A 25708-nucleotide genomic window follows, 5' to 3' on the forward strand; every position below is an offset into this window, starting at 1 on the left:
TCTGCTACTACTCAAAGAGGCAATAGAAATAGTTCTCATCACACAGCAAGGAACAGGAGGATATTCCTTGTACTTCCTTATACCAAAAAAGGATGGCACTCTCAGACCCATTCTCTGTCTCAGATCTCTAAATCTGTTAATCTTGTCAGAGCATCTTCACATGGTCACTGTACAGGATGTCATTCCCTTGCCACAAAAACAAGACTACATGACAGCGTTAGACCTAAAGGACGCTTACTTCCACATTCCTATACACCCAGCTCACCACAAGTATCAGAGGTTCATAATAGCAGGCAAGCACTATCAATTCAAGGTACTACCCTTTGGGGGTAACACCAGCACCAAGAATGTTCACACAATATCTAGCTGTAGTCGCAGCATACCTCAGAAGGTGGCACATACATTTCTTCCCTTATCTTGACGACTGGTTAATAAAAGCCAGCACCATTCCAAACTGCCAACAACACACTCAAGACACAATAGATACCCTACACAAATTAGGGTTCACAATCAATAAGCAGAAATGTCACCATTAGCCAGCACAAATTCAACCTTATCTAGGAGCAATTCTGAACACTCAGTCAGCATTAGCCTACCCAATTCCACAACTGATGCAAGCATTTCACTTCCTTATATCCCAATTACATATCAATCAAACTTACACAGTAAGGTTTGTCATGAAACTGTTAGGAATGATGGCGTCCTGCATAGCGATAGTGCCAAATGCGCATCTAAACATGACCACTGCAACAGTGTCTCTCGCGACAATGGTCTCAGGCACATGATCAACTACAGGATCTAGTGTTGTTAGACTGCCAAACTTACAAATCTCTGCAATGGTGGCATCACAACAACTCATCAAAAGGCCGGCCATTTCAGGACCCTGTGCCACAGACTATAATTACAACAGATACCTTAATGACAGGTTAGGGAGCCCATCTCAACAATCTGACAATACAAATGGAATGGGAATCAATCCAGCAAACGTACCACATAAACCACTTGGAATTACTGGCAGTGTTCTTATCCATCAAAGCATTCCAACCACAAGTCATACACAAAATAGTCTTTATAAGGACAGACAACCTGACGACAATGTATTATCTGGAAAAACGGGGGGAAGACTCTCTCATCCCAATTGTCCCTTCTAGCACAAACAATATGGAAATCACTAATTCACAATCACATTCACCTGCTAGCGAAATACATCACAGGGATGCACAACCTGCTAGCGGACCTTCTAAGCAGGACGCAGCAGCAAATACACAAATGGGAGATTCACCCTCAAGTAATTCAATATTACTTTCAGATGTGGGGAACACCAAGCATAGACCTTTTCGAAAAAAGCAGAATGACAAAACTTCACATCCAGATACCCACACCCTTAATCCAAGGGCTATGCTCTATGGATCAACCGGTCGGGGATATTTGCTTACGCTCCCCCCACCTCCCATTAATTCAATTTCTGGTCAGCAAGATGCGTTACAATTCCCTCACTATGATACTCCTAGCTCCCACGTGGGCTTGTCAACACTGGTACACAACACTTTTGGATCTGTCAGTAGTACCACATCACAAGCTTCCAAACCAGCCAGACCTGTTAACTCGGAAGAGGGTCAAATCAGGCATCCCAGTGTGCTCAACTTGGCGATTTGGCTCATGAGGCCATAGAATTTGGATACCTACAGCTTCCATTAGAATGTATGGACATTCTAAAACAAGCTCGTAAACCTACAACCAGGCAGTGCTATGGAAATAAATGGAAGCATTTTGTATATTCCTGCCAACCTAAAAATATTGATCCACTTAAAGCATCAGTATAGGATATTGTGTGTTGTTTGCTTCCTTTACAAAAAGCTAATCTTGCCAATTTGTCTATTAAAACTAATTTTAACAGCAATATCAGCCTACCTACAAAACAGACAACATACCTCTCTGTTTAGAATTCCTGTCATAAAAGCATTCAGAGTACCACCAGCTTCTACCTGGAATCTTAATATTGTGCTCACAAGACTTATGGGTCCACCATTTGAACCCATGCACTCTTGCGCAATTCAATTTCTCACATGAAAGGTTGGTTTCTTAGTAGCAATTACTTCATTAAGAAGAGTAAGTGAAATTCAAGCATTTACTTTAGAAGAACCCTTCTTCCAAGTACACAAACACAAAGTAGCACTTTGGACAAATCCTAAATTGTTACCAAAAGTGGTTTCACCCTTTCATATTAATCAGTCAGTCGAATTGCCATTCTTCTTTCCACAGCCAGATTCTGTTGCTGAAAAGGCTCTCCACAGTCTTGATCTCAAAAGAGCTCTAATGTATTACTTAGACAGAATTAAAGACTTTATGGAAAACAACAAAAGGTTGTTTCGTTTTTCTAAAGGTAATCCTATTTCAAAACAAGGATTAGCTAGATGGATTGTAAAATGTACTCAAACCTGCTATCTTGAAGCGAAAAGGCATCTATTAGTAACTCCAGGAGCACATACCACTAGAAAAAAGGGTGCCTCAATGGCATTCCTAGGAAGAATATCAATGGCGGATATGTGCAAAGCAGCCACGTAGTCCACACCACACATTTACTAAACACTACTGTGTGGATGTGTTATGTCGACAACAAACAAATGTTGGTCAAGCAATGCTTAAAACACTATTTCAAACTACTTAAACTACTATGGGATAACCACCACTTACTACGGAGGTGAACTGCTTTTCAGTCTGTGCACAACATGGGTATCTGCATCTACATATGCCATTGAACGGAAAATGTCAGTTACCCAGTATACATCTGTTCGTGTCATGTAGTGCTGCAGATTCACATGCACTCTCCCTCCTCCCCGTAAGCCTGTAGTCGTTTTAGTACTTAATTATGTAAATATGTATATACATTGCATGGACATCTTCTTTACTTCCTATATATATTTATTCATAAACTATTCTTCACTCCTTACTTCACCCTCCTGTGGGAAAACAATCTAACAAAGGAGTCGATGCCCATGCGCACTATCACTGAGAGGAGGAGTCACTTGATCCTGTGACTCGAAAAAAACCAACTTGCAACACCCTGAGCCCAACATTAGATGGCGCTATACGCACAGCATGTGAATCTGCAGCACTACATGCCACGGACAGATGTACACTGGGTAAGTAGCATTATTACGAGATATATATATACATATATATATATATCTACACACACACACACACACACACACGTTCAGTTGTGCAAACAATAAAAATCTGTGTTTAAACTCCATCTTGACCTTTTAATCTCCTTGATCCACAACTGTTCTCTTCCTCTTCTTGGCTTGTTTCACTTTATTTTAAGTTCTCTCCTTTCCTCGGCCCATCCCAACTGCCTTTGCTTCTGTCTCTTCTCTTCAACCTAACACCCTATTTCACCCAGATGTTTCTGATCTTTCTTTAGTGCTGAATCTGATGTAAGCTAGACCCTTTTGTTCTTTGTCTTCTTGTTGTAAAGAGAGTCCTCTTTACCACTAAATTGGTAAACCACATCCCCTAGTTTTTGTTCCTGGTATGGAAGGGTGCTAGTGTCCGTCTCAGGTAGATTTGAACAATATATGAAGATATGAAATAATATGTCACTGCATTCTGTTGTGGATTGGCAGTCTTTTCGTATATGAGTGTTTACACTCAAGCGCGATCACTCTTTGTACGCTTCGAGTTCCATTTTGCCGTGGTTGCATGTCTTGTGCTGAGGTCACCCCGGCACAAATTACTGTGCGACCCACGTCTACAAACATGTGGGCTCACTTTAGTGGAGAGTAAGTTCTTATAATGTTCCCTGTTGCCTTGGGTGATGTACTTGTTCACGATTATCTTTCACACAAGGAAATCTTTCCATGTCTGAGTTTTTTTTTTTTCTTTTTTTTTTTTTTTAGATGTGCAAACAATTGAGAATAATGTTGCATGTTACTTTGGTGTTTCGTGTGACTGTGTGCGAGTCTGCAGCCTAACTCATGCTCAGGGAAGCGTTCTGTAATCTGCGTCCCCTGTTGCTATAGTGATTTGTCTGGTCCCGAATAGTACCTCTATTGAGGTTCTTGTGGATGCAACAGTTTTGTTTTTCCACGAATGTTGCATGTGAGGTTGGGAGTCGTGGTATTAAGCTAGAAGTTCCATGGTCGTTGTCTTTAAATCGGCAGTTGAACAAGCGTTTTATCCAGCTTATTAGGCAAAATGTCACCGCCGTTAACATTCACCTTGTCACTAATTTTGCAAGTTTAAGTCCTGAATGTAATTTGTTATTGTTCTTTTCCACTCTTCAAGGAGGAAGTATACGCCCAGCTTGTAGAACTCGCTATTAAACGAGCTAAGCCACTTGACCGGTCTAACGATACAGAATGTTCACATGAAACAATCACTTTTCAAAGGCCATACAATATAACTAGTGTACAATAATTCCACTGTAGCTCTCTGTAAACAGACAAAAACGTCATTTTCGATTGCAGTTTGACTTTCACACTGAGTTAACCTGTTCACATTTGTTTGTGGCATTTAAGACACAAAATTGGCAAATCCAATAGGTTTCACCTAAGAAAGATCTACTGGCTTTGTCAATGTTTTTTGACACGTTGTGTAGCAACGCGAGATGCTGTACAACGTGTAAAAAACAAACAAAAATAAAAACTAATAATAAAAGAAAGCCACAGATGTGCAAAGAGAAGAGCCCCAAAGGTATTTTCAAGTAGTGCAAACTGGACCTGAAGTTATTGGAGCTCTTTGCATCAGCACCGGTTGCATTACGTAAGGACACATTCATTTTAGGTTTATTTTTAAGGTAAGGGAAGTTTAAGCGATTTAAGGTTGTTGAGCCGACGCCGAGACTCTAACCCGGTTCTCCAGTTTGAAAGTCAGCAGCTGTTGAAAGAAAATGTTTAGTTCTGGTACTTACTAGGTCAGAATACCAGTTAGGTAATGGGTACTGGTACTAACTAAATGAAATGTTATTCCCACAAGGGCTGACAAAAGCCAAAACTCTCCCTTTCAGATAGTGGAGGTGCTCTCTACCGAGCCCTATAAATGTTGATAATAACTCCTTCACTATACTTTTAGCGCTCTTTTGTCGTTTAAGAGAACGTATTAAATACAGTCATGAAATGTCCTCAAACGTAAATCTAATTACTTTTGCTCTCAAAACGCCCAGAGGAACAACATCGATTTGTACGATCGCCACTTCAGATAGTCCATCTATTTTTTATTTTTTATTTTTTTTAATAAAGTAAGGTTATACTTCGACATGGGAGACACGCGGCTTGGGTCGACTCGTGCTTTTTAAACATCCCTATGGGCTTATATTTTAAGTGCACCTGTAGGACAGGACGTGGTCAACAAACATTGATTGCAAAAGTACATAGGTTTAAGATTCCCAGATCCATACGTGAACAGTTCATCCAAACCAAGCCTAAGTTTTCTATGCATTATGGGACTTGTAGTCCCCCTTATCTAATGATAGAATCTGGATTACAACTTCCAGAAATTGAAAAGTTAAACTGGAAATAAGAAACTTGAAGGAGTGTATCTTAACTAAAACAAATAATTAAAAAAAAAAAACAGTATCTAAGAACCCACCAGGGAACAGTGCAATGCCATGGCAACTGACCTGTAAAGAGTTGCTGCAGTCCTGGAGCGTGACCTGGTAGGTGACCGTGTTGTCCACACCGAGATTTGTGTGCCTACGGAGAGCTGTCCCCAGCTTAAGATCAGCTGCCCAGACCAGCTTTCCCGTACCGAACAGGTCCCGTACCGAACAGGTCCCGCTGGACGCGGGACAGAGACCACCTTACTGGCCCTATCAAATCAGACACCAGCTGCAGCGGGACAGAGCTCGGCTTCCAGCCAGACTCCAAGGGCTATTGAAGGACACCCCTGGAGCAGCAAGGTGACTCCCTGCCAGGCCCAGCTGGGACCATCCTTCTATGGAAGACTACCCCCTCCCAATCCCCCACCCCTGAAGAACTAGCACTGAATCCCTCACACACCAAACACAGGAACACAAACCACAGAAGAGCACTCCGCATGCTGGCAGCACCAATCAGACCGCACTAACAGAAGAAAAATGCAAAAAGCGCCTTTAGAAGCATATGGTATGTGGAAGGACACTTGCCAGTAACAAACGGCAGTGGCCATAGGAGATGTGGAATTTATATCACCAGACGCCCTGGGACATATTGTTTGGGGTCAAGAGCAATAAGTTTAATGTTTATTTTGTCCTTCAGGCAAGTAGGCCCAACCCCCTGCAGTACAAACCGTTTGGCTGCCAGTTTACAGAGACGGGCACTGTCTGCAGTTGAGAAAATGTGTGGCAATATGTTAATGCTGTTCAAACCTTTATTAATGATTCATTAAAGAAAAGCCTCGTTATTGGGGTGAACGCTGTAAATAAACTTTTTAAGGTCACACTTCACTACTGACAGTTATTCCAGTAAAAGAAAAAAGTGTATACACCTTTGAAAAGTTTAACAATATGAGGCTAAGTATAATGCTCCCAGAATGCTCTCTGATTAGATGCAAATGTTTGTAGAAGCTTGTAAGCAAGAGTCCTGATTCTTTGCTTTCAAAATAAAATGTTCAGAAAAAAATGCAAAAAGGAAAAAAAACGTTTTCCTACTATGAAATTTTAGATGCTATTTCTTTGAAGCTTCATTTAATAAAATGTGTTGATGCATGCTAGTATTTCCAAAAAATATTCCTAATGGAAAATCAGTGTAGCCTTTTGCAATATGATTATTCGAAGCATGAAAATAAACAAGCACTGGCAAAGCCAACCAACCCTATATTTTTTTGTGAGTCTTTTGGTTTCGACAATGTGTCTCTGCTTTTGACACGGTTTTTCTAACACTTAATTGTTGTGGGAGCTGCCAAGCCCTCACTATTGTTACAACTACCGGCAAAAATAAAAACATTTGGTCTCAAAAAGCACGTATTGCCCTCAGTGGTGTAACAAAGGCCCTCCAGGGGGCCCCCTCAGCACAGCACCTGCCCTGAGTGAGTCTGGAGGGGTGGATGGGTTCCAATGTTCTTTGCAGGGGAGCTCACTCCCGTTTCGTTACATCAGTGATTGCCAAAGTAGTTCCTGGCATGGAACAAAACTACTTTGTGTGCCAATATGCTCCTTGTGGAAGAGCGGAATGTGATCACTCACAGTAAAGCCAGCCGATAGATCGAGAGAGAAATAGAAGTTTAGTAAAAACAAAATGTTGTTAACCCCAGACCTAATTAGGGACCCAATTCTAAAAGAAAGTCACAAAAGTGCACCTATGGTATAGGTCTTTAAATTAGTGGCTTTCATGAATTCTCAAGAACTTACAGAAGTAGACCAGGAAATCATACTCATAAAAGATATTTGTGAACTGTATTTTAGCACGAGCAAATATGCATGTATAGATTTGCTCATGTGAAATTCTATTGAGCGTTTACAAGGTCACTTTCCCTCCAACCACCTTTTTCCCCAACCCTGGAAGAACTTCTACTTCTGCCATAGTCAGGAGTAAATGTCCAGCCTTTCTCATTATGGGAAAAGATTAGAGAAGAGCTGGTAACAATCCTTAAAACATGCAAGTCAGTAGGTTTGCAGTATCAAAGACATTCCAGCCCTGGAACTATTGCTTACTGCTTCCTACAGTCCCAGTAGGTAGATCGGCAGAAAGGTGGCAAAATAAGGAAATAGCTATGTTAGGGATTGAAATTGCAAGTATTCATGCCCTACTATAGAAGTAGCCCTAGCATAATCAGAGAGGCTGTTATCAGAGCTCTTACATAATGAGATTGCTGCCATAATTTGTCGCCGCTCTACGTGGCACCAAAGGGACATGTTGAGTTTTTTACAGGACAAGTAGATTTAAGAATCAAACTGTCCCTTGGACAAGTAGATATTTTAATAAATTCCACACCCCTGGACTGGAAGGGGTACTTAAGCCCGACTCCACACATCATGGACGGCAGGACGTTTAAGCAGCAGAGAGCAGGAAGTGAAAGCAGACAGCAACATGCTGGCCAATCAGAAGCATGTAAATTAGAGCGACCTCGGATTAAACCAATGTTAAGTTCAGTTATGTAAGGGGCAGGTTTTGAGCCCCTTTTTAAAATTTTGTTTTATAGCACAGCACACAAGGGCGCACGCAGGCGAAACCTAAAAAATGAATGTTTGAAAAATTGCTTTAACAAAAGTTTTAATGCAGCTGGAGGTAAATATTTTTTTTGTTTTTGGGGGGGTTCTTATTATTTGGAATGAGATGTTCTTGTCACATATCTTGTTCAGTTGGCACTCGTATGTTAAGTGACCCTTTGCAATACTCATAACCCCAACCTCGATGTGACCAATGCCACGACAAAAGTAATAATTTTACAGATAAGATTACATTTCACATTACCACTATGAAAGAGAATACTATGAAAGTAGTATTAATCTGTGTTACTATGTTTTGTTTTCATTTAATGACATTGTGTTGTAAACTATTGGGATAAATATTGTGCATTCCTAAGCTTTATTTTTGATTTACTGGCTAGGATTTGCTTGTCTTTTCTGAGCGTTAAGGAATACAAAGTTAGCCATAACTATCAAATGTCATTGTTTTTTCTATTTTTAATTAAAGACTTCATGTAGATGTCGTGTATTTTTTTTTTTTTTTTTTTTTTAACCAAACATTAAGGGTTTCTAACCAAAGCTAACCTCTCTAACTTTCCAGTTTAAATGACCCTAAACCGTACTCTGCTGCTCTCAGCCTTTGGCAGCAGGTAGTAGTTACCGGACCCCATCCTGCCATGGGTGGCAAACCCATGCTTCGGGCGGCTTTTAGTTGTGAGGATTTGTGGTTAATGGTAGGGCATCCCATTGGGTGCAGTGGGTCATCCCTTTTCATCCATTGGTCTTTTCAGATTCTGTTCACAGTTTGCTTCTACCCATCACAGCATGTGGCAGTGGGTGAGCCTCCATCTATTGTGCCTCTTTACTGTGAGTGTAGGCATTTTGCTCTTGCATATGGGCATATGTGCTAAAAAGTAGTCCCCTTCTCATTTCATATTTTCTAATTTTTGGTTTTGCTAACGTATACATGCCATCTTTTAGACCGAAGACTTCTTACTTTTTATTACTTAATCACTTTTAATACATATTACATATGTTTGTCCAAAAAAAGTAAACCATTGAAAGCTTGTGGAAGCCAGACCTAATTGCTTTGACTTTTGCTGGTTTATGAGGAGCTATGTCTTCTATTATTTGTTTTCAAAATGTTGTTGCTACATATTGCAAGCAGATATTATGATAAATATCATGTCAACTGTTGATCCAGTAACATCTCATCCTCTTTTGCTTCATCAATTAAGATTCAACCTACTTGGTAACAATGATCATAGAAATATCACTTTGTACTTGGCATTTTTGATTTCTGTAGACTATTTGGTGTCTTTTAGCCAGCTGTTATTAAGAGAGCATTAGACTGAGAGATATTTTACTACCTCTCAAATTGTCTACTTTCACCCCTCAATAGAGCCATTTTATGTCTGGCTGCAGAAAGATTTGGTTGTCAACAATAATTCATTGTCAGTCCTTCAAAAAAGTAGAATAAGACTTAGTTCAAAGGAAGGGTAGGCTTTGAATAAACCATTCTTAAGCAATTGGCTTTGATGCATTTTCATGGTTTGCCGTTGCTTGGATGGGCCACATCACTTCAATGTTGGTTTTATTGCTCAACTGTTTTCCTAATAGTTTTCGGTGATGGGGCATCAGATAGTGTTTTGATACACTGCAGTCATGGCACGACATTTATCATGTGAGACATGCATACCTTGCTAACACAGCATTGTTTCATTCATGATAAAAATATGACTTTTTGGTTTAGGAATTATGTGCTATTGTGAATACACAGTGCTATTCACTAATCTCCCTTTAGTATTTACTGTACATGCTGCCAGAAAACATCAAATGAAACTAGCGTTGGGCAAAGCGAACGGGTAACTGCCCTTTACAGGCAGTTTTATTATGTTAAGCACCTTTAAGTGACTGTATAATAATGCGTTAGTGTCCTGTGGGACTGTTTACATTGTTTTAAGATTGCTCTGTATCCCATGTGCCTCAAAGACTGTATCCCTTGTGCCTCACAGAAATTGTCAGGTGGAGGCTTGTTCGCTTATTAAATTGTGCTAGCTTCAAGTGCAGCATGTAAGGCGTAGTTTAAACATATCATAGATAAGTAGCATCTTTCTGACATAGTTAATCCCACTTTTTGCCTGGTGTCAGTGTGTTTAGACTGTAGTACACTTGGCTCCTGCTAACCAGGACCACAGTGTTTGTGTCCTCCTCTAAATTTGGTTGTTTGGTAGCTTTTACACCTCACTGTTGTCATACTGGTACACCCACATAAGTTCCTAGCCTATGGTGCTTGGGTACCAAGGGCATTGGTACACCAGGGGTCTCCCATGTGCAGCAGCATGTATTATGCCACCCATATGAGCCCATGCAAACTGTGTCTGCAGGCCTGCCACTGCAGCCTGTGTGAAATGGTGTATGCACCTTTCACTTTACATATAAGACTTGCCTTATATTGCGGTCACTGTACTCATACACTGTAAATCACCCCTCTGGTAGGCCGTAAACCCAAGGGCAGGGTGTATATTCCCAAGTGTGAGGGCACCCAGACTCCATTTCCTGGGCTTTGTAAGTGTGGGGGAAGCCATCTTAAGGTACGTAGTAGACACTGGTCAACATGAGTAGTCCATCTACATAATGGCTTCTCCAAACCTAGCCATGTTTGGTACCAAATATGTTGGAATCATGCAGCTACTCTGATTCCAGTGTTAGTTGCATGATACCATGCACTCTAGGGATTCCTTAGAGGATCCCCCAGATCTGCCTGTACAGCCGTGCAGGGTCTGCCTGCCGGCCCATGCTGCTGCAGACCCCAGACTCTGTTCTGTCCCCCTGCTGCTGAGGTTAACTCAAGCAGGGGAAGGCAGAACAAAAAGGTTGTGACCTCCCCTTCTTTATAACTAAGTGTCTCTGGGTTCGGGTGGGATGTACTCTTAGCACCATTTGGTGCCCACCTTGCATAAACTGGTTTGCACCAGTCCAGGAACCCCGGGTTCCTACTCTGGCCCGAAACCACTCAAAGGACAGTGGAGTGACCACCCCCCTGTCTGGCTCCTCCCCAAAGGAGTTGCACAGAGCTCTACCGGGTGGCCGGTTGATCCTGCCATCTTGGAAGCAAGATGTGCAGATGCACCTGGTAGCATCTGACTGATTAGGGTAGGTCAGGTGGATGATGTCCCTGACCCCCTCTGATAGGCGAGTCACTGCAGATAGTGCTCCCCAGAGGGTGGATCCTCAGATTTGTTGAGCAAGACTCTGAGGTGTGGAATTCCTATAACCCCATGCCCTGGACATATTGTTCAAGGACAACAAGTTTTCATATTTATTTATTTTGTCCTTGGGAAAAGTAGGCCCAACCCCCTGCAGCACAAACTCTTTGGCTGACAGTTTAAAGGTAAGAGAACTATCTGCAGTTGAGGTAATAGTTATGTCCATGTGTTAATGCTGTTTGAACTTGTACTTATGGGTCAAAGCCTTTATTATTAGGGTGAGCGCTTTAAATAAATGTGCTAATCTCGGACTGGACAACTGACAGTGGTTTTAGTAAAAACATATGCACACGTTTGAAACGTTTAACAATATGAAGCTACGTATAATGCTCCCACATTGCTCCCACAATGCTCTCTGATTAGATGCAAATATTTGCAGAAGCTTGTAATCAAGATTTATGGTTATTTGCTTTCGAAATAAAATGTTAAGAAAAAGAATGCAACTAGGAAAAAAAAGTTTTGCTAAATTACGGCAAAATTTTAGATATAAATTTTTTTGAAGCATCATTTAGTAAAAGTTGTTTATGCATGCTAGTATTTCCAAAAATATTCTTAATGAAAAACCAGTGTAACCAGTTTCAACAATATTATGGGAAACATGAAAGTAAACAAGCATTGACAAAGCCAACCGATTTGACATTGGTGGTCAGTCTTTTGGATTTGTCAATGTGTGTCTTGTTTTGGCATGGCGTTTGTAAAACTTTGTTGTGGGAGCTGCTAGGCCCTTTCCATTGTAACAAGCATTGGCAAAAGCAAAAAAAAAAATAAAAAAAAAAATGTTTTGTTTTTTCTTAAAAAGCACCCCTTGCCACGTTAGTTCCATGACCTGAATAAAACAACTTTGTGCGCCAATATACTCTTTGTGAAAGAACTGAATATTATCGATCACTCGCAGTAAAGCCAGATGATGGATAGACAGAGAAATACAATTTTAATAAAAAGAAAAGGTCTTGGTTAATGCCAGACCTAATTAGGGGCCCAATTGTTAAAGAAAGTCACAAACGTGCTCCAGTGGTGCATGGCTTTGCATTAGTGCAGAATTATAGCTTTAATTAATTCACAAGAATTTACAGAAGATTGGGAAATCATATTCCTAGAATTTATTTGTGAACTGTATTTTAGCATGAGCGAATGTCCACGTGTATGTTTGCTCATGCAAAAATCTATTGATCGTTTACAAGTTAATTTTCCCTCCAACCACTTTTTTCCTAATCCTGGTAGAACCTCTACTTCTGCCTTTGTCAGGAGTAATTTTCCAGCCTGTCTCAGTGTGGGGAAAGATTAGAGAAAAGCTGGTGAAAATTCTCAAAACTTGCAAGTTGGTAGGTTTGCACAGTCATTCCAACCCTGGAACTATTGCTTACTGCTTCCTCCAACCCCAATATATAGATCTACAAAAAGGTGGCAAAAATAGGGAAACTGCTAGTATTCAAGCCCTACTATAGTATTAGCCCTGGCATAATCAAAGGCTGTTATCAGAGCTCTTATATCGTGAGACTGTTGCTATCATTTGTTGCTGCATTACATGGAACCAAAGGGAGAAGTACATTTTTTTTACAGGACAGGTAGATTTAGGAAGCAACCTGTCCCATGAACAAATAGATATTTTATTAAATTCCACACCCCTGAAGACTCTACAAAGAAACTCTCTGCAAGACTCTTCTGCTCCTGGTCTCCAGAGCCGCTGCTGGTCTCCTTTTGGAGCTGAAATAAGACTGTATCCAGTTGAGAGAGCTCCAAATGCAACATTGTTCCTCCAGCTTCTGCAAGATTTCTGCAACATCCATGGCTGTGCATCCTCCTGGGTCACAAGGACTTTGTTTGCATCCACGAAGCAAGAAGGAATCTCCTTTGGAGTGAAGGAGTCACTCCCCTGCACCTGCAGGCACATTAAGACGACAACGACCTGCTGCTGGATCCTGCTGTCCCACAGACATCTAACACAGGTGTTGGTTCTATGGTCCCCTCCAGGTCCTACTCATCTTCTGCCCAACTTGGGTGACGGTGGGCCCTTGCTGTAGCCACTGGAACAGAACCCCTGTGCACCGTGATTGTTGCTCTGACCCTTCCTCTAGGAGACCTTCAAGCTCCAAGAAGTCCCGGCCTCCAGCACTCTGCATCTCCAACTTCAGCTTCCAGTCTGCAACTCCTGCGGCGTGGGACTCCTGTTTTGTTGTGCTGCTGAGGCCTCCCTGTGCCTGCTGCCAGTGAATCACTCGTGGGGGCTCCAACGATACCTGCTGGCTTTCTTTCCTGCTGAGGGCCATCTCTGACTCACCTCCAAGGGTCGAGTCGTGATCTTACTGGTCACAAAAAAACTCCAATCTTCTCTGCAATGACGTTCGCATTTGCCAATGCTTGTTGGTGGTCCTGCTGACTAATGACCCTACGGCAATCCGGCGCCTGACATGGGGCAGCTCGTGGGCAACTCCAAGGCTCTTCCTGCATCCCCTGGACTCCGCAGGTGGACTTAATCTTTCCCTGGCCTGCAGGAACTTCACCTCTAGGAGGGTGGGCATTGCTTACCTGCACTGCCTAGACATCGTCGAGTGGTCTGGACACTGTCTCCTCCTTTTTCAGATTCTTCACGTCTGGAATCCACCTTTTGGGTTCCACTGACCTGATCCAGGGGTCGCTACAGCAGCTGGACAGCCAAGGCTCCCATTGACTCCCAACTGTTTCAGACGTCACTTCAACCCTGTGCTCCCTAATGTGGGTACTCCAATCTTCTGAGTATCCAGTGGTGGGGGTACTATCCAACTCTTTGTGCCAACTGGTTTCCTCAGCCTCCACTGGAAAGGGTCCTGAATCCTGAACATTTCTACCTGCAACGGTCCTGTGTTAGCCTATGGGACACCCGGCCTGATGATAACTCTGCACCCTGGATGCCTGTGTGATTTCTGATACCTCTGGTAAATCCTTACTCCCCCAACCCTTGGGATTCTAACACACGTCCCTTGGTTGGGCACCTCCATTCTTATACCACTTCCTTGGTATATGGTTTGCCCCTTTGCCCCCTCTCCCCCTTCCTACTCCCCCCTCCCACCCTCCAGTATAGGGTCCCATGTATTTCTATGCTCCTCCTGCTTGTTGCTATACATATACATATATCTATATCTATATATTAGTGTAGTAGTAGTGTTGTGATAAAGAATACTTTATTTTTGCAACACCTGGTGTGTTTTTTTCTGTGTGACAATCACTGACTGACTGACTACTGTGGTATTGTACACTCTTCCTTGATAAGCCTGAGCTGCTTTCCACAGCTAGCCCTAGAGATCTTTTGTTATCTAGGCACCAAAACACTATCTCTAAGGGTCAGTATAGGGTGCCACACCAAAGGTGTAAATCATAAACTGAGCCAGCCTTCTACACACATCATAAGAATAAGGATGTAGACTTGGACATGCATTTTCCTTCACAACCTTTTTTACGTTGACAACAAGGACTTGCCTCCTGCACTGGCTTCAGTTGCGGCCACAAGTAGCTGGCTGTTGCAAACTGGCGCTGACCAAATATTTTTAGTTCCCTGGAAGGTGGTAAATGAACACTTTTGTCACCAGATAACGGTGTGTCTTTTTGGAAGGGTTAATATTCTGTGCCTGCTGAGGCTGATGTAGAATGTGGATAGCTGATACATGAAGCCTCATTAGGTTGCTTTATATATATTTTACTTAAATATTTGAAAAATTGTTTGACAAGAGCTGATCACTAAGAAGTGCACATTATTCTGTGGTTTGACTGATCCATAAACTCAACATGGCAGTAGTTTGGCTTTGGAGAGTGGGAACTGTCTATATAGTGATATCGTTTGAACCTGTACAAGTGTGCCTTCTCCTCTGTCCACCTTTACTCAGATCTTTCTACTTAGTCCTTTCTTGCTTTAAGTTCAATAGTCTTCCCATTCAAGGAAGGTCCTTTTCCACCCTCTGCAACCTGCTCAGTGATTAACGTGGTCATCTTCACTGTCTTCACTCCGCTCAAGTCTCTGTCCCAGCTGGACTAGGTGGATTCCTTTGCTGTTTTTCAAAAGAACCTCCGTTAGCAGCAAGAATCTCAAAGTGGTATTCTGTATGAGCATAGGTGGTAATACAGTTTGGGTATAGATTTCTAGATGTGCAGCATTTGCCTTTCCCAGAATCTGATAATAGAACATTTATCTCAAACAATACATTTAATGCTTTAGGGCACTGTCAAATATTGTGGAACAAACGTGCTGCAATGCAGTATTCTCCTCCTCATTTTGGAATCCGTGTTCAATACCACTGGAAATGACCTTTCTGATGTCCAGCCATCTCCAGCAGGGAGAGGATCATCACACCTTTGCCTTGGGGCACACCTAAACAGGCCCCTGAGCAACCTGATAATTCTGCATATACTCTTTGAATATTCTAGCTTTACCTGAACATTGAAATCTGGATATCACAACTGCTTAAGTGTGAGTAGAACCAATCGATCAGAGAGATGCCAGGGTTTTCGCCACAAATACGTAATTTTTGTGATCACATTAGGAAGCTTGACTTGTGTCTTGACTCTAAAAGCTGAACTATTAGCGCTTGCAATAGTTTGTGGCATTTGCCTGCAAGTGCGTGCAATAATGCATTGGGTTTTCTATTAATGAAAACACATTACACGAGGGCCACTGATGCGTGCGTTTGCGCACTCAGCAAACCTTTACTTTCCTAACATGCTGGACTGACAATTTAGATCAGTAAAGTAAAAGGAAGAAAGAAAAGATGTGCATTTTTGCAAAACAAACGGACCCAGGGGCCCACAAGCACTCTGCATCTGCCATGCCCTTGTAAAAAATAACAACATAAATTATTGGAAATTGGTAGCCGAACAGGGAGCATCAAGAAGCAGGTGAAAGGAGTACAAATTGAACACAAGAAAGAGTGGATAGAGCACTGCACAAGGAAACACCCTCACTGCTATGCAGCGCTACATGCCAAAGTTAATTTAAAAGAACCACCCCTTTTCCTCCAATATTCAGCACTGGTAAGAAACCACTCATCCATTTGAAACATGCACCCAGGCAATCCCACAAACCCAAGTATTCTGATAAAAGAGATTGAATCCGGCACAGGAACCAAAGACAGACAACTAAGCCATGCAGTCATGAGCAAGAGGCTGCCTCAAAGCCTTCTCCAAGAATGTGCTATTGAAAATATCATGTCTGCCAACACCTAAAGAGTATCTGGCATCAACCCTTGGAAATTACCGTAGTGTACAACAAAAGACAGATAAAGATTTTAGTATTTCACGAGAGTAGTAAATTAAGACACTAGATGGGCCTTGGTGTTCTCATCTAACGTCTGGATCTACATCTGTATGGAAAAACCTATTCAGTGGAACCTATAAGTCTTATTAAACCCAGTAACCGGCTACTGAATTTATTTCGATTGGATTGCCAGCTTTCTTCAGCATGTGTGCATTTGGTGTAGCTCAATAATGCTACCTTTTTTTTCTTTTTTTCTGCTTCTCGTGAATAATAAATCTGACAGAAATGTGCAGCCTAGCCCAGTGGTTGTCATCATCCAGTTAATATGTGATTGTTTAGACTTAATCTTAATAAAAAGGTAACTTGGGGAGGGCTGCCTAGGTGGCCAAAATGGCAGATGTGTTGTAGATCAGCTCCTTATCGTGCCTGGACATTGAGACTATTCTGGCCCAGTTATTGGAACTGATTGCTGAATATACCCTTTTCTGTTTGATGGCCTGTTCCTAGGCAGCCAGTGACCGCTCCTATCACCTGGAACTCCCTGATAGCCTGGACTGACCATGACCCTGAGGGCAAGCAGGATTGTGGCGACTTGGTGGTCCTGGGTTTGGCTGTAATGAGAGCTTGGACTTGTAGGCCTCCTGCGAGGACTCTGATCTTGAGTTGGTGAGGCTGGCAAGTAGCCCACTTTTGAGAAATGGCAGCAGCACTGTGGTGACATTTGATGCAAACTCTAGACTGGTGGTGGATTAGACATCCAGTCATCCCAGGAGATGTAGGAGTAGAGGATTGGGGGTGTCAATCTTGACGTTTCCCTGCTGTGGCAAAACCATTAGGAATGCAGTAGACAAGATCGTGGAGGCTGAAGTGTGTATTTCAGAAGTGGCACATTCTGTTAAGGCTCTATAGGCAACAGTGTCGGCATCGTCTAAGGCATTAAGGCACCGGGTTGAGAACACAGAGGGAAACAGTCCAAAAAAATAATCTGCACTTCATAGGCATTCTGAAAGGTGCAGACACAGAAAATGTCTTTTAATGTTGGCTTCAAGACTCTGTCCCAAAAGAGACTGGGTTAGTGTGTTTTGTAGTTTAGCGAGCACACTGGGCACTTAGTCCAAAACAGCCTTCAAATGCCCCACAGTAGCCTCTAATCACCTGTTTACTAAATCACAAATACTACTGGGATTAAATCGTCAGAGCTGTACAGGGGATGGAATCCACTCACTATGAGGCTCATCACATAATGATTTTCCCAGATTACACCAGGCAGGTGCAACATCAACTTGAATTCTGTGAAGAAGCCCCTCTGGGTAAACATTACAAGCCTGACCATATCAACCTAAAGACTAAATGTTCTTACCAAGCACTGTGTTCATGCAGAGTCTATTCTTTCTTGGCTGCTATGTGCTTTGTTATTGGGACTTAAGTCCTGAGTACAGGTTCACTGTTCCTTGTTATGGTTTTCTTCTAAAGGAGTCCTTTCATATGGGATATGTACACGATGGAAGTAGCATCTCCATCACCCTTAATCCTTTCTAGTTGCAGCCTCGCTGTCCACTGTTATTTGACAGATGCTAAACGGTTTGAAATATGGGGAGGGTTTTCTCCAGTATTTTTTTTTTGGGGGGGGGTGGAGGGCACTGAACGTCTCTACAGGCACTTCTCGAATTCCTTTGTTTTAGCCATACCTATTTAACATGCTTATAAAGGGAGTAGTTCGGAAGGCCACCACGCACTGTGGATCTGAATTACTCATGGTACAGGAGATCCAACTTCTTGGTAATGGCTGTAAATGTCTCTGCAGATTGATGTTCACAACAGCCCACCATGAGGGCTTTAGTTAGGGGTCAATAGGAGTATAGTTTCCGATCAGGTAACCTGTATACGGATAGACTGACTAGGTTAATACCTTTTGGTTACGGGGGTGGTGTGGGAGGGGTCTACTTTGTCAAACCTATTGCTATGTTAAATGTCTACCCACCGTCCCCCTTGTCAAAGGTCTTTCTTCACCTCCTGGGATCCACCCTACCAGTAGACTCCAGACTTGAGAATCATGGCAGGGGAGACTTTAACTAGCTAATGAACTCTAGCTTAGATATATTTGGCCCACTGCTCCAGAGCCCTACAGGCCACTTTTTGGTTTTGTTTCGTTTCTTCACAGTATATCCATCCCTCTGTGTCCTAATGTTCTGGATTGAGGGGGGCTCACATATGTGCTCTTGCCTTGCTAGACCTTCCTCACCGCAATAGCTAGGTTCAAGGTACCAGTCTGCGAACACTCCTGTCTAGGTGGCTTAGGTCTTAGTAGTTCACTAAGGCACAAAAGCGCAAAAAGAAGTCACCCAATATTTTGAGTTTAACGGTGGGTCAGTAGATTATCCTATCTCCTTTTGGCAGGTTTACACCGTTTAGCTGAGGAGTTATGTCATGAGCACTGAGTCACATTACAAGCTAGCCTGAGCCACCAAAATCACCTTTCCATAAGTAACTGTGCTGGAGTAAGTAGCTAATTACTGAGGAAACATCTCTGGGGCAAATCTTAAGTTGTTTCTGGTGATATTTCAAAAAGTAGGCTTTATGGTCAGGGAGACAAGACAGGCAAGCTGCTTCATTGGTTGTGCCACAAGGAGGAAGAAACTAGGTATAACAGCTGTTTCCTCAGTAACTACAGTGATTTGATAATCCACCTTAAGGCCTTGTAGGATCCCACGATGACCATACATATTCACACCATGCTGCTGTAGACTTTTACATGTCGTCTCTTCAGATGCTTCACCTCATGCACATGTGTAAAGCCCTACTCGACTCAGAACTAAAGACAAATTAGAGAATATACGGCACTATTGCCCAGCTCATATATGGCAAAACACTGGTAACATTGGTCTCTCAAACTTTTTTTAAATGCTTTGGATGGTCCCTAACCCATCCTTTGAATGCATTAGTTACGGCTGCAGAAGAAGGGGTGTCTTCCTGAAGGACTTGTGAGGATATCATTGCCCTTTTGCAAACTGATCATCTGGTAAATTAATGTGCCTTATACAGGCACATAGATTTCCTGGAGGAGGTGATTCCCTTATCAGTGCTGAGGCCAAGATTTTGGCAAAGGGATAATCCTCCCAAATGTGTTTGGTTTTGTGCCACATAGGTCCACAATATTTTGCATCTGTTTTAATGTGTTACCCCTAGTAGATTTACATGAATGTCTGGTATTACTACTTAAGGAATCCTAGATGGCCTTTGACAACCTTGCATGGGATTATTTATTTCTTATAATGCTTCTCTGGAGTTTTGGCCTGATCTTTATTTGCTTTGTCTGTTTGCATGCAAGAGTAGGAGCAATTTTGTCTTATTCCTTCCCTATCACACGAGGCACCTAGCTCAGTAGGACCTGAAGCTATACCAATTTTATGTGAATTTGGTATTTATTCTGGACTATTGTCAACTGGGTCAAGTCCAAAGTATTTCATTCCTGTTCATTGACTGATGTTGCTCCCTGAACAAACTATGCGTAATTCAGTAAGTAGCTTGAAATACTTCGGACCCCAGGTAGCCTGCAAGGAATCAGGAGTCTTGTCAGAAAACATCCTTCTCTCCTTCATCTACCTTTAAAGGGACACCACACCCTCCACTGATCTTCGCTTCCTGTCTCCCTGATGTGAAGCATGGCCCTCCCATAGGTGCTATGTCTTGCAGACCTACATCTTCTGGATTCTCTCTTCCTTTTTATGCTGTATACCCTCCTTGAAGAGGTCGTACCTCGGTCAGAATGGAATTCCAAGGATGATTGTGGGGAAAATGCTACAAATCCACCTATAACGTAGGGCTCAGGTTGGCTGACTTAATTTCATGTCAGGCTACCCACTTAGCTTTCATCATTGAATATCTTCATGGCCCAATATGTCATCCAGCATGTAGAGCAGGACTGTGGTGATGGGAGATTTTCCCCCACTTCATTACTTTTTATGGTGGGAAGCCTTCCTCCAGAAACCTCAAGTCACTAAAGTAAGCTTCTTTTAGTAATTAAATGAGTGGGTAAATTAAATGGTGAAACCCCATTGTGACTCCGAAAATCTATTCCCTCATGTAACTGTCTTTTTTAGGGTTTTGTGGGGTGGAAAAGACTTGGGCTAGTCACACTGTGAGCTGTAACCTTCTTAACCCAGATCTAGTCATTTGTGAATCTATGAGCAATTCTGGCAAATACACTCACAGGTATGCCTTTAATTTTAACTACTACTTAGACCACTTCTTACTGCCTGCCTGGCCACCGTTGATAAGCTGCCTGCCTTTAGCCCTCTGGATCTAAGATTACTGTGTTGCAATTATCAGCAGGAGAGTAGACCATCCCAAAATATATAGATCCCATGTTGTAAATACTCTGGATACATTTGGCAGGCCGAGGTGGGCATGGGATACAGACCTAGCTACTTTGGAAGATGGAGAGATGATGTTTGCCTTTAAGCCACCAAGGCGATTGCCTGATAAAGTTTAAATATTTACATTATTTTAGCTTGCCCTCTGTCCACCTACCCTCTATGCTGTATGTGCAAGAAGGCCTTCCCATGCTTGTCTCTGGTGTTTAAACAAAGAAGGCAATTTGCTCCACCTGATTTGGTTGTGTAGAGTCCTATGCCGTTTTTGGGATGGCATACCAGAGGTCTTTAACACTGTTCCTGGTCAACCTGTTGATCTCACCCCGTTGACAGAATATCTGAGCATCTTTAAAAATGAAGACTTTGCTTTAGCCGAGAAAACCCTACTAGGTCTTGTACTGGTATAGCGATATTGCACAGAATTGGAACAAAACAGTAGCCATTAGCATTGCTAGCTGGAAGTCAGCAATTGATACTAACCGCCTTCTTGAACTCCCTCATATAGAAAGCCCATAGATTTACCTAAAAAATAGAAAACAAATGGTAGGGGATGTGGAATGACAAATGTTCACTATGGTGGACAGTAAGCTATTGCAGGATATTCCTGTTAGTGGTTTTTAATGTGGTGGTAGTTGGAATTAGGATATGAGGAATTTTCTCTTCCCCCCCACCCCCCCCCCCGAAAGTTAGGTAAGTAATGCCAATACTTCTTGTTCATTGTTTTCTTTAGTTTTTACTTTATCTCGAAATGCCTAAAAAACATTATGAAAAAGTTTTGTACTGGAAGAATTTTTATATAGCTTTTGGGACTTGACTGCTTAATAAAAATTGTGATTTAAAAAGTTATTTTCCCTTCTAAATACACTTTATAATCGTGCAGAGTAAGTGATTAGCGATAGTTACCTTTCTGCACCATTGTTTTGATTGAAATAAATTACTTTTTTAGGCAAAGTCAGGTTATTGAGTTTCTCCGTTAATATGGCACTTTATAAATAGGCTTCTTTGTGGGTTCTGTCGTGCTAAATTATTCACTTTTTTTTTTTTTTTTTTTTTTTACAGAAACAATGCTTCATTTACACATTTTTAGAGCTGAAGTGGTTACAATCTGCTCGCTGGAGATATTTTGCTGTACCGAATGGTGGACTGGGTTATACGTCTAATTAGAATGGTGTTAGAACAGTCTGGACTAGCAATGGAATCGGTAAGTGTGGCAAAGTATTTTAAATTAGTTTTTCTTTCTCTTCCTATCATCATTAATATGGTTAGCATATACAACTGCGTCAAACCCCACAGAATGTAATACAAAAAGTTGTGTTTTATTTGTGTTCAATGTTAAAATTGTGTTTCTCCGTCGCTGCAATCTCGTCACCTACTTGTGTTGCAGGCTTTTTTTTGTTTGTTAATTTATAAAATACAATAAAGGCTGTAAAAGCACAAGAAGTTGTAATGCACGCATCGCGTATGAGTCATTGATGCTATCAGATAGTAGAACAATTAATTCCTGCTCCGGGGCAAAGAACCCTCTGGTGACCAGCTTAGAAGTTGAACGATCTTGATGTTAGCATCCCAAATTGTGAAAGCAAAATTAGACCTGATGAGTGCCCAAATAAATATAAAAGCGTATTAAATCTAAGTTGTGTGAATTTTGTTTGCTTCAAAGAGGTGACCTCCCCATGAGCATTTTACAAGATATGAAATCTGTGGCATATTCTATTTAGCCAGATATTCAGCATGTGGATTGTTTTGTATGCATGCATCAATTACAACGCTGTGTTTGCATATGACTTAATGAACTCAATGAAGAATAATGTCACATTCATCAACACATGATTAGAATCCTGTATGTGTGTGAAGAACTTGTTTTGCTTAAGACTTCTAGATCGTGGTCTGTTTGAATCTTGCCCTCAAACACCATCCTTGGTGGCAAACAGTGCCAGCCTATGGACAGTTGTAGTTGGTTTAAGCGCAGCCAACAGTACTGAAGTTACATGAAAGTGTGCAGAGGAGGAACCTATAATCCACATAACGTTTGTCCTCTAAAGCGGTTTCATTTCCTGCTGCCTTCTATCCGTCTTTGTTGCAAGTTTCTTACATTTCGTAATCCTTAGTATTTCAAGGCCCATAAATATCCAGAGTTCTGCATTGCAGGGGTAAACGCAAGTAGGTTTGTTTTACTGCTAATTACATACAATGCAAGGCAGACAATTTTCGCTCGTATTGTAGAAAAACTTGACTGACCTATTTTGAACTCATTAAAAGCTAACGTTCTGGAGAATAACAGATGACTTCGGAAGTTGAAGAGTAAGAGCTGATAATAAACTTGCTAGTGTATGTGTTGACGTGTCTGTACACAATTGCTAAAACAGACAACTGAATAATCTATGTAGGCTCTTTGTCTTTGGCAAGGTATGTATTGGCAGACATCCACAGCCAGACAAAAATCGGATACGAGGTCTGATAGTTTATTAAATTAGAAAAACTACAAGGTGATGGATGGAGTGGTTGAACTAATCTCTTCTACTGGCAGTCGCTCAGAGCTGCACCCTAATCCATTGTTTTCTGACCACCATGCCACCTCAGTTTGGACCCAGCCGTATGCAAATCAGCCTTGACCCTGCTCCTCATGCGAACAGTCCAGCCTGAACTGCCAGGTCAGGTCTTCCCTTAACCGGAACACAAGCGACCAGGGACTAGTTTTGCTCTCGTTAAGGTTCTTCAGCCAGATATAACTTGATTCCAGTGGCACAGTGAGTTAGTGTGTGTGTGTGTGTGTCTCTCTCTCTCATGTATATTATAGGTAGGAAAACCTATTTCCCCTATATAAACTAAGTTTAAACTACACAGACTTTACAAATTCTAAAGTTAGTTATAACTTTAATTTACAGTGTATTCCCCACCTTCAAATTATCATAAGTAGCCAACCTCGTTACACACTTTTCAGCTCACTAACTAGAAAAAACAGACCATACTAACTATAACTCGCCACGCTGCCATGCACTATGTTGACAAATGTTGGTTTAGAAGTTATAAGTGTTGTTAAGAATGCTATGATTTCACAGGCAGGGATGTGGAATTCCTATAACCTCGCGCCTAGGACATGTTTGGGGTTCAAAGACAACCAATTTACATGTTTAGTCCATCGAACAAGTAGGCTCACCCCCCGCAGCACAAATTGGCTATATTACAGTATCACATTATGGATCAGGGAAGGGCACTGTCTGCAGTTAAGGTAAGATTTGGGTGCTGATGTTAATGCTGTTCAATCTTGTATTCGTGGTTCATTAATGCAAAGCCTTTATTAGGGTGAGCGCCCTCTAAGGAAATATTTTAAGCTCTGACTGCACTACTGGGAGTAGTTTTATTATGAAAATGTGTACAGACGATTGCAAAGATTAACAATAAAAAGCTACTTATAATGCTCCCAGAATGCTCTCTGATCAGATGCAGATATTAGAAGTAGCTTGAAAGCAAGTTTGATTCTTTGCTTTCAAAATAAGTTTCACCAAAACAGGCAACTAGGAAAAAAAAGGTTTGCTAAACTGCTATGAAACTTCAGGTACCATTTCTTTGAAGCACCATTTAGTAAAACGTGTTGATGCATGCGAAAATATTCATAATGAAAAATCAGTGTAATAATTTTTAACAAGATTATGGACACATGAAAATTGTCAAAGCCAATATATCCAACACTGGTGGTCAGTCTTTTGGTTTTGTCAATGTGTGTTTTGTTTTGACATGGTTTTAATAACCCTTCTTGTTGTGGAAGTTGCCAGGCGCACACCATTACAACAAATATTAGGAAAAAGACTAAACATTTTTTGGTCTCAAAAAGCACACATTGCTCAATAGCCCCTGGCATGGAACAAAATTACTTTATGAGCAGGTATGCTCCTGGTGAAAAAAGCAGAATTCTGTTGCTCACAGTGAGGCCAGCTGATAGATAATTATATAGCATTTTATTAAAAACAAAAGGTCTTTGTTAACGCCAGACATACTTATGGGCCCATTTCTCATAGAAAGTCCCAAAAGGGCATCCATGGGATATGTCATCTTGCAATAGTGCAGATTTATGACTCATGAATTCATAAGAATTTGCAGAAATAGGCCAGAACTCCTAAAAAAATATATTTGTAAACTGCATTTTAGCACAAGCAAATATGCATGTCTAAAGTCGCTCATGAAAGCATTTGTTGAGCGTTTACAAGTTCACTTTCCTGCAGCCACTTTTTTTCAAAAAAACCCTGGAAGAAGTTTTGCTTCTGCCCTTGTCAGGTGTACATTTGTAACCTATCTCAGTATGGGGAAAGATCAGAGAAGAACTGATGAAAACCCCTTAAAACATGCAAGTTAGTAGGTTTACACAGATTCAAAAGGGCATTCCATCCCAGGAACTTTTGCTCACCGCTACTTCCAGCCTTTGTATGTGATCTGTGTAGAGGTGAATAAAGAAGGGAATTACTAGTGTTCAAGCTGTACTATTGTATGAGCGCTGGCATAATCGGATAGGATAATATCAGAGCTCTTATATAATGAAACTGCAGCCATAATTTGTTGGCGAACTAATTGTGGTACCAAAGGGACAAGTGGATTTTTTTTTTTTTTTAACAGGAGAAGTAGATTTGACGCAGCCTGTCCCATTGACAAGTAGATATTTTTTAAATTCCACATCCCCGACATGCTATAAGTGATGTAGTATGCAGGGGTACAAACAGTGCATGGAAAAGGCATGCGTTACAAT

At 41.5% G+C, this 25708-nt stretch overlaps 1 protein-coding gene across 1 annotated transcript in view; it reads left to right on the forward strand.

The window, feature by feature from the left end:
• Window positions 1-25708, forward strand: part of MTFR1 (mitochondrial fission regulator 1) — a 252410-nt gene that overhangs the window by 51878 nt on the left and 174824 nt on the right. The window contains exon 2 of the mRNA XM_069220259.1: window positions 22030-22171. Within this exon, the coding sequence (XP_069076360.1) occupies window positions 22106-22171 (66 nt within the window). The 5' untranslated portion in view covers window positions 22030-22105. The remainder of the gene's footprint in view (window positions 1-22029; window positions 22172-25708) is intronic.

The sequence above is a fragment of the Pleurodeles waltl genome, chromosome 2_2, assembly GCF_031143425.1.
Source record: "Pleurodeles waltl isolate 20211129_DDA chromosome 2_2, aPleWal1.hap1.20221129, whole genome shotgun sequence".
Taxonomy (NCBI): Eukaryota; Metazoa; Chordata; class Amphibia; order Caudata; family Salamandridae; genus Pleurodeles; species Pleurodeles waltl.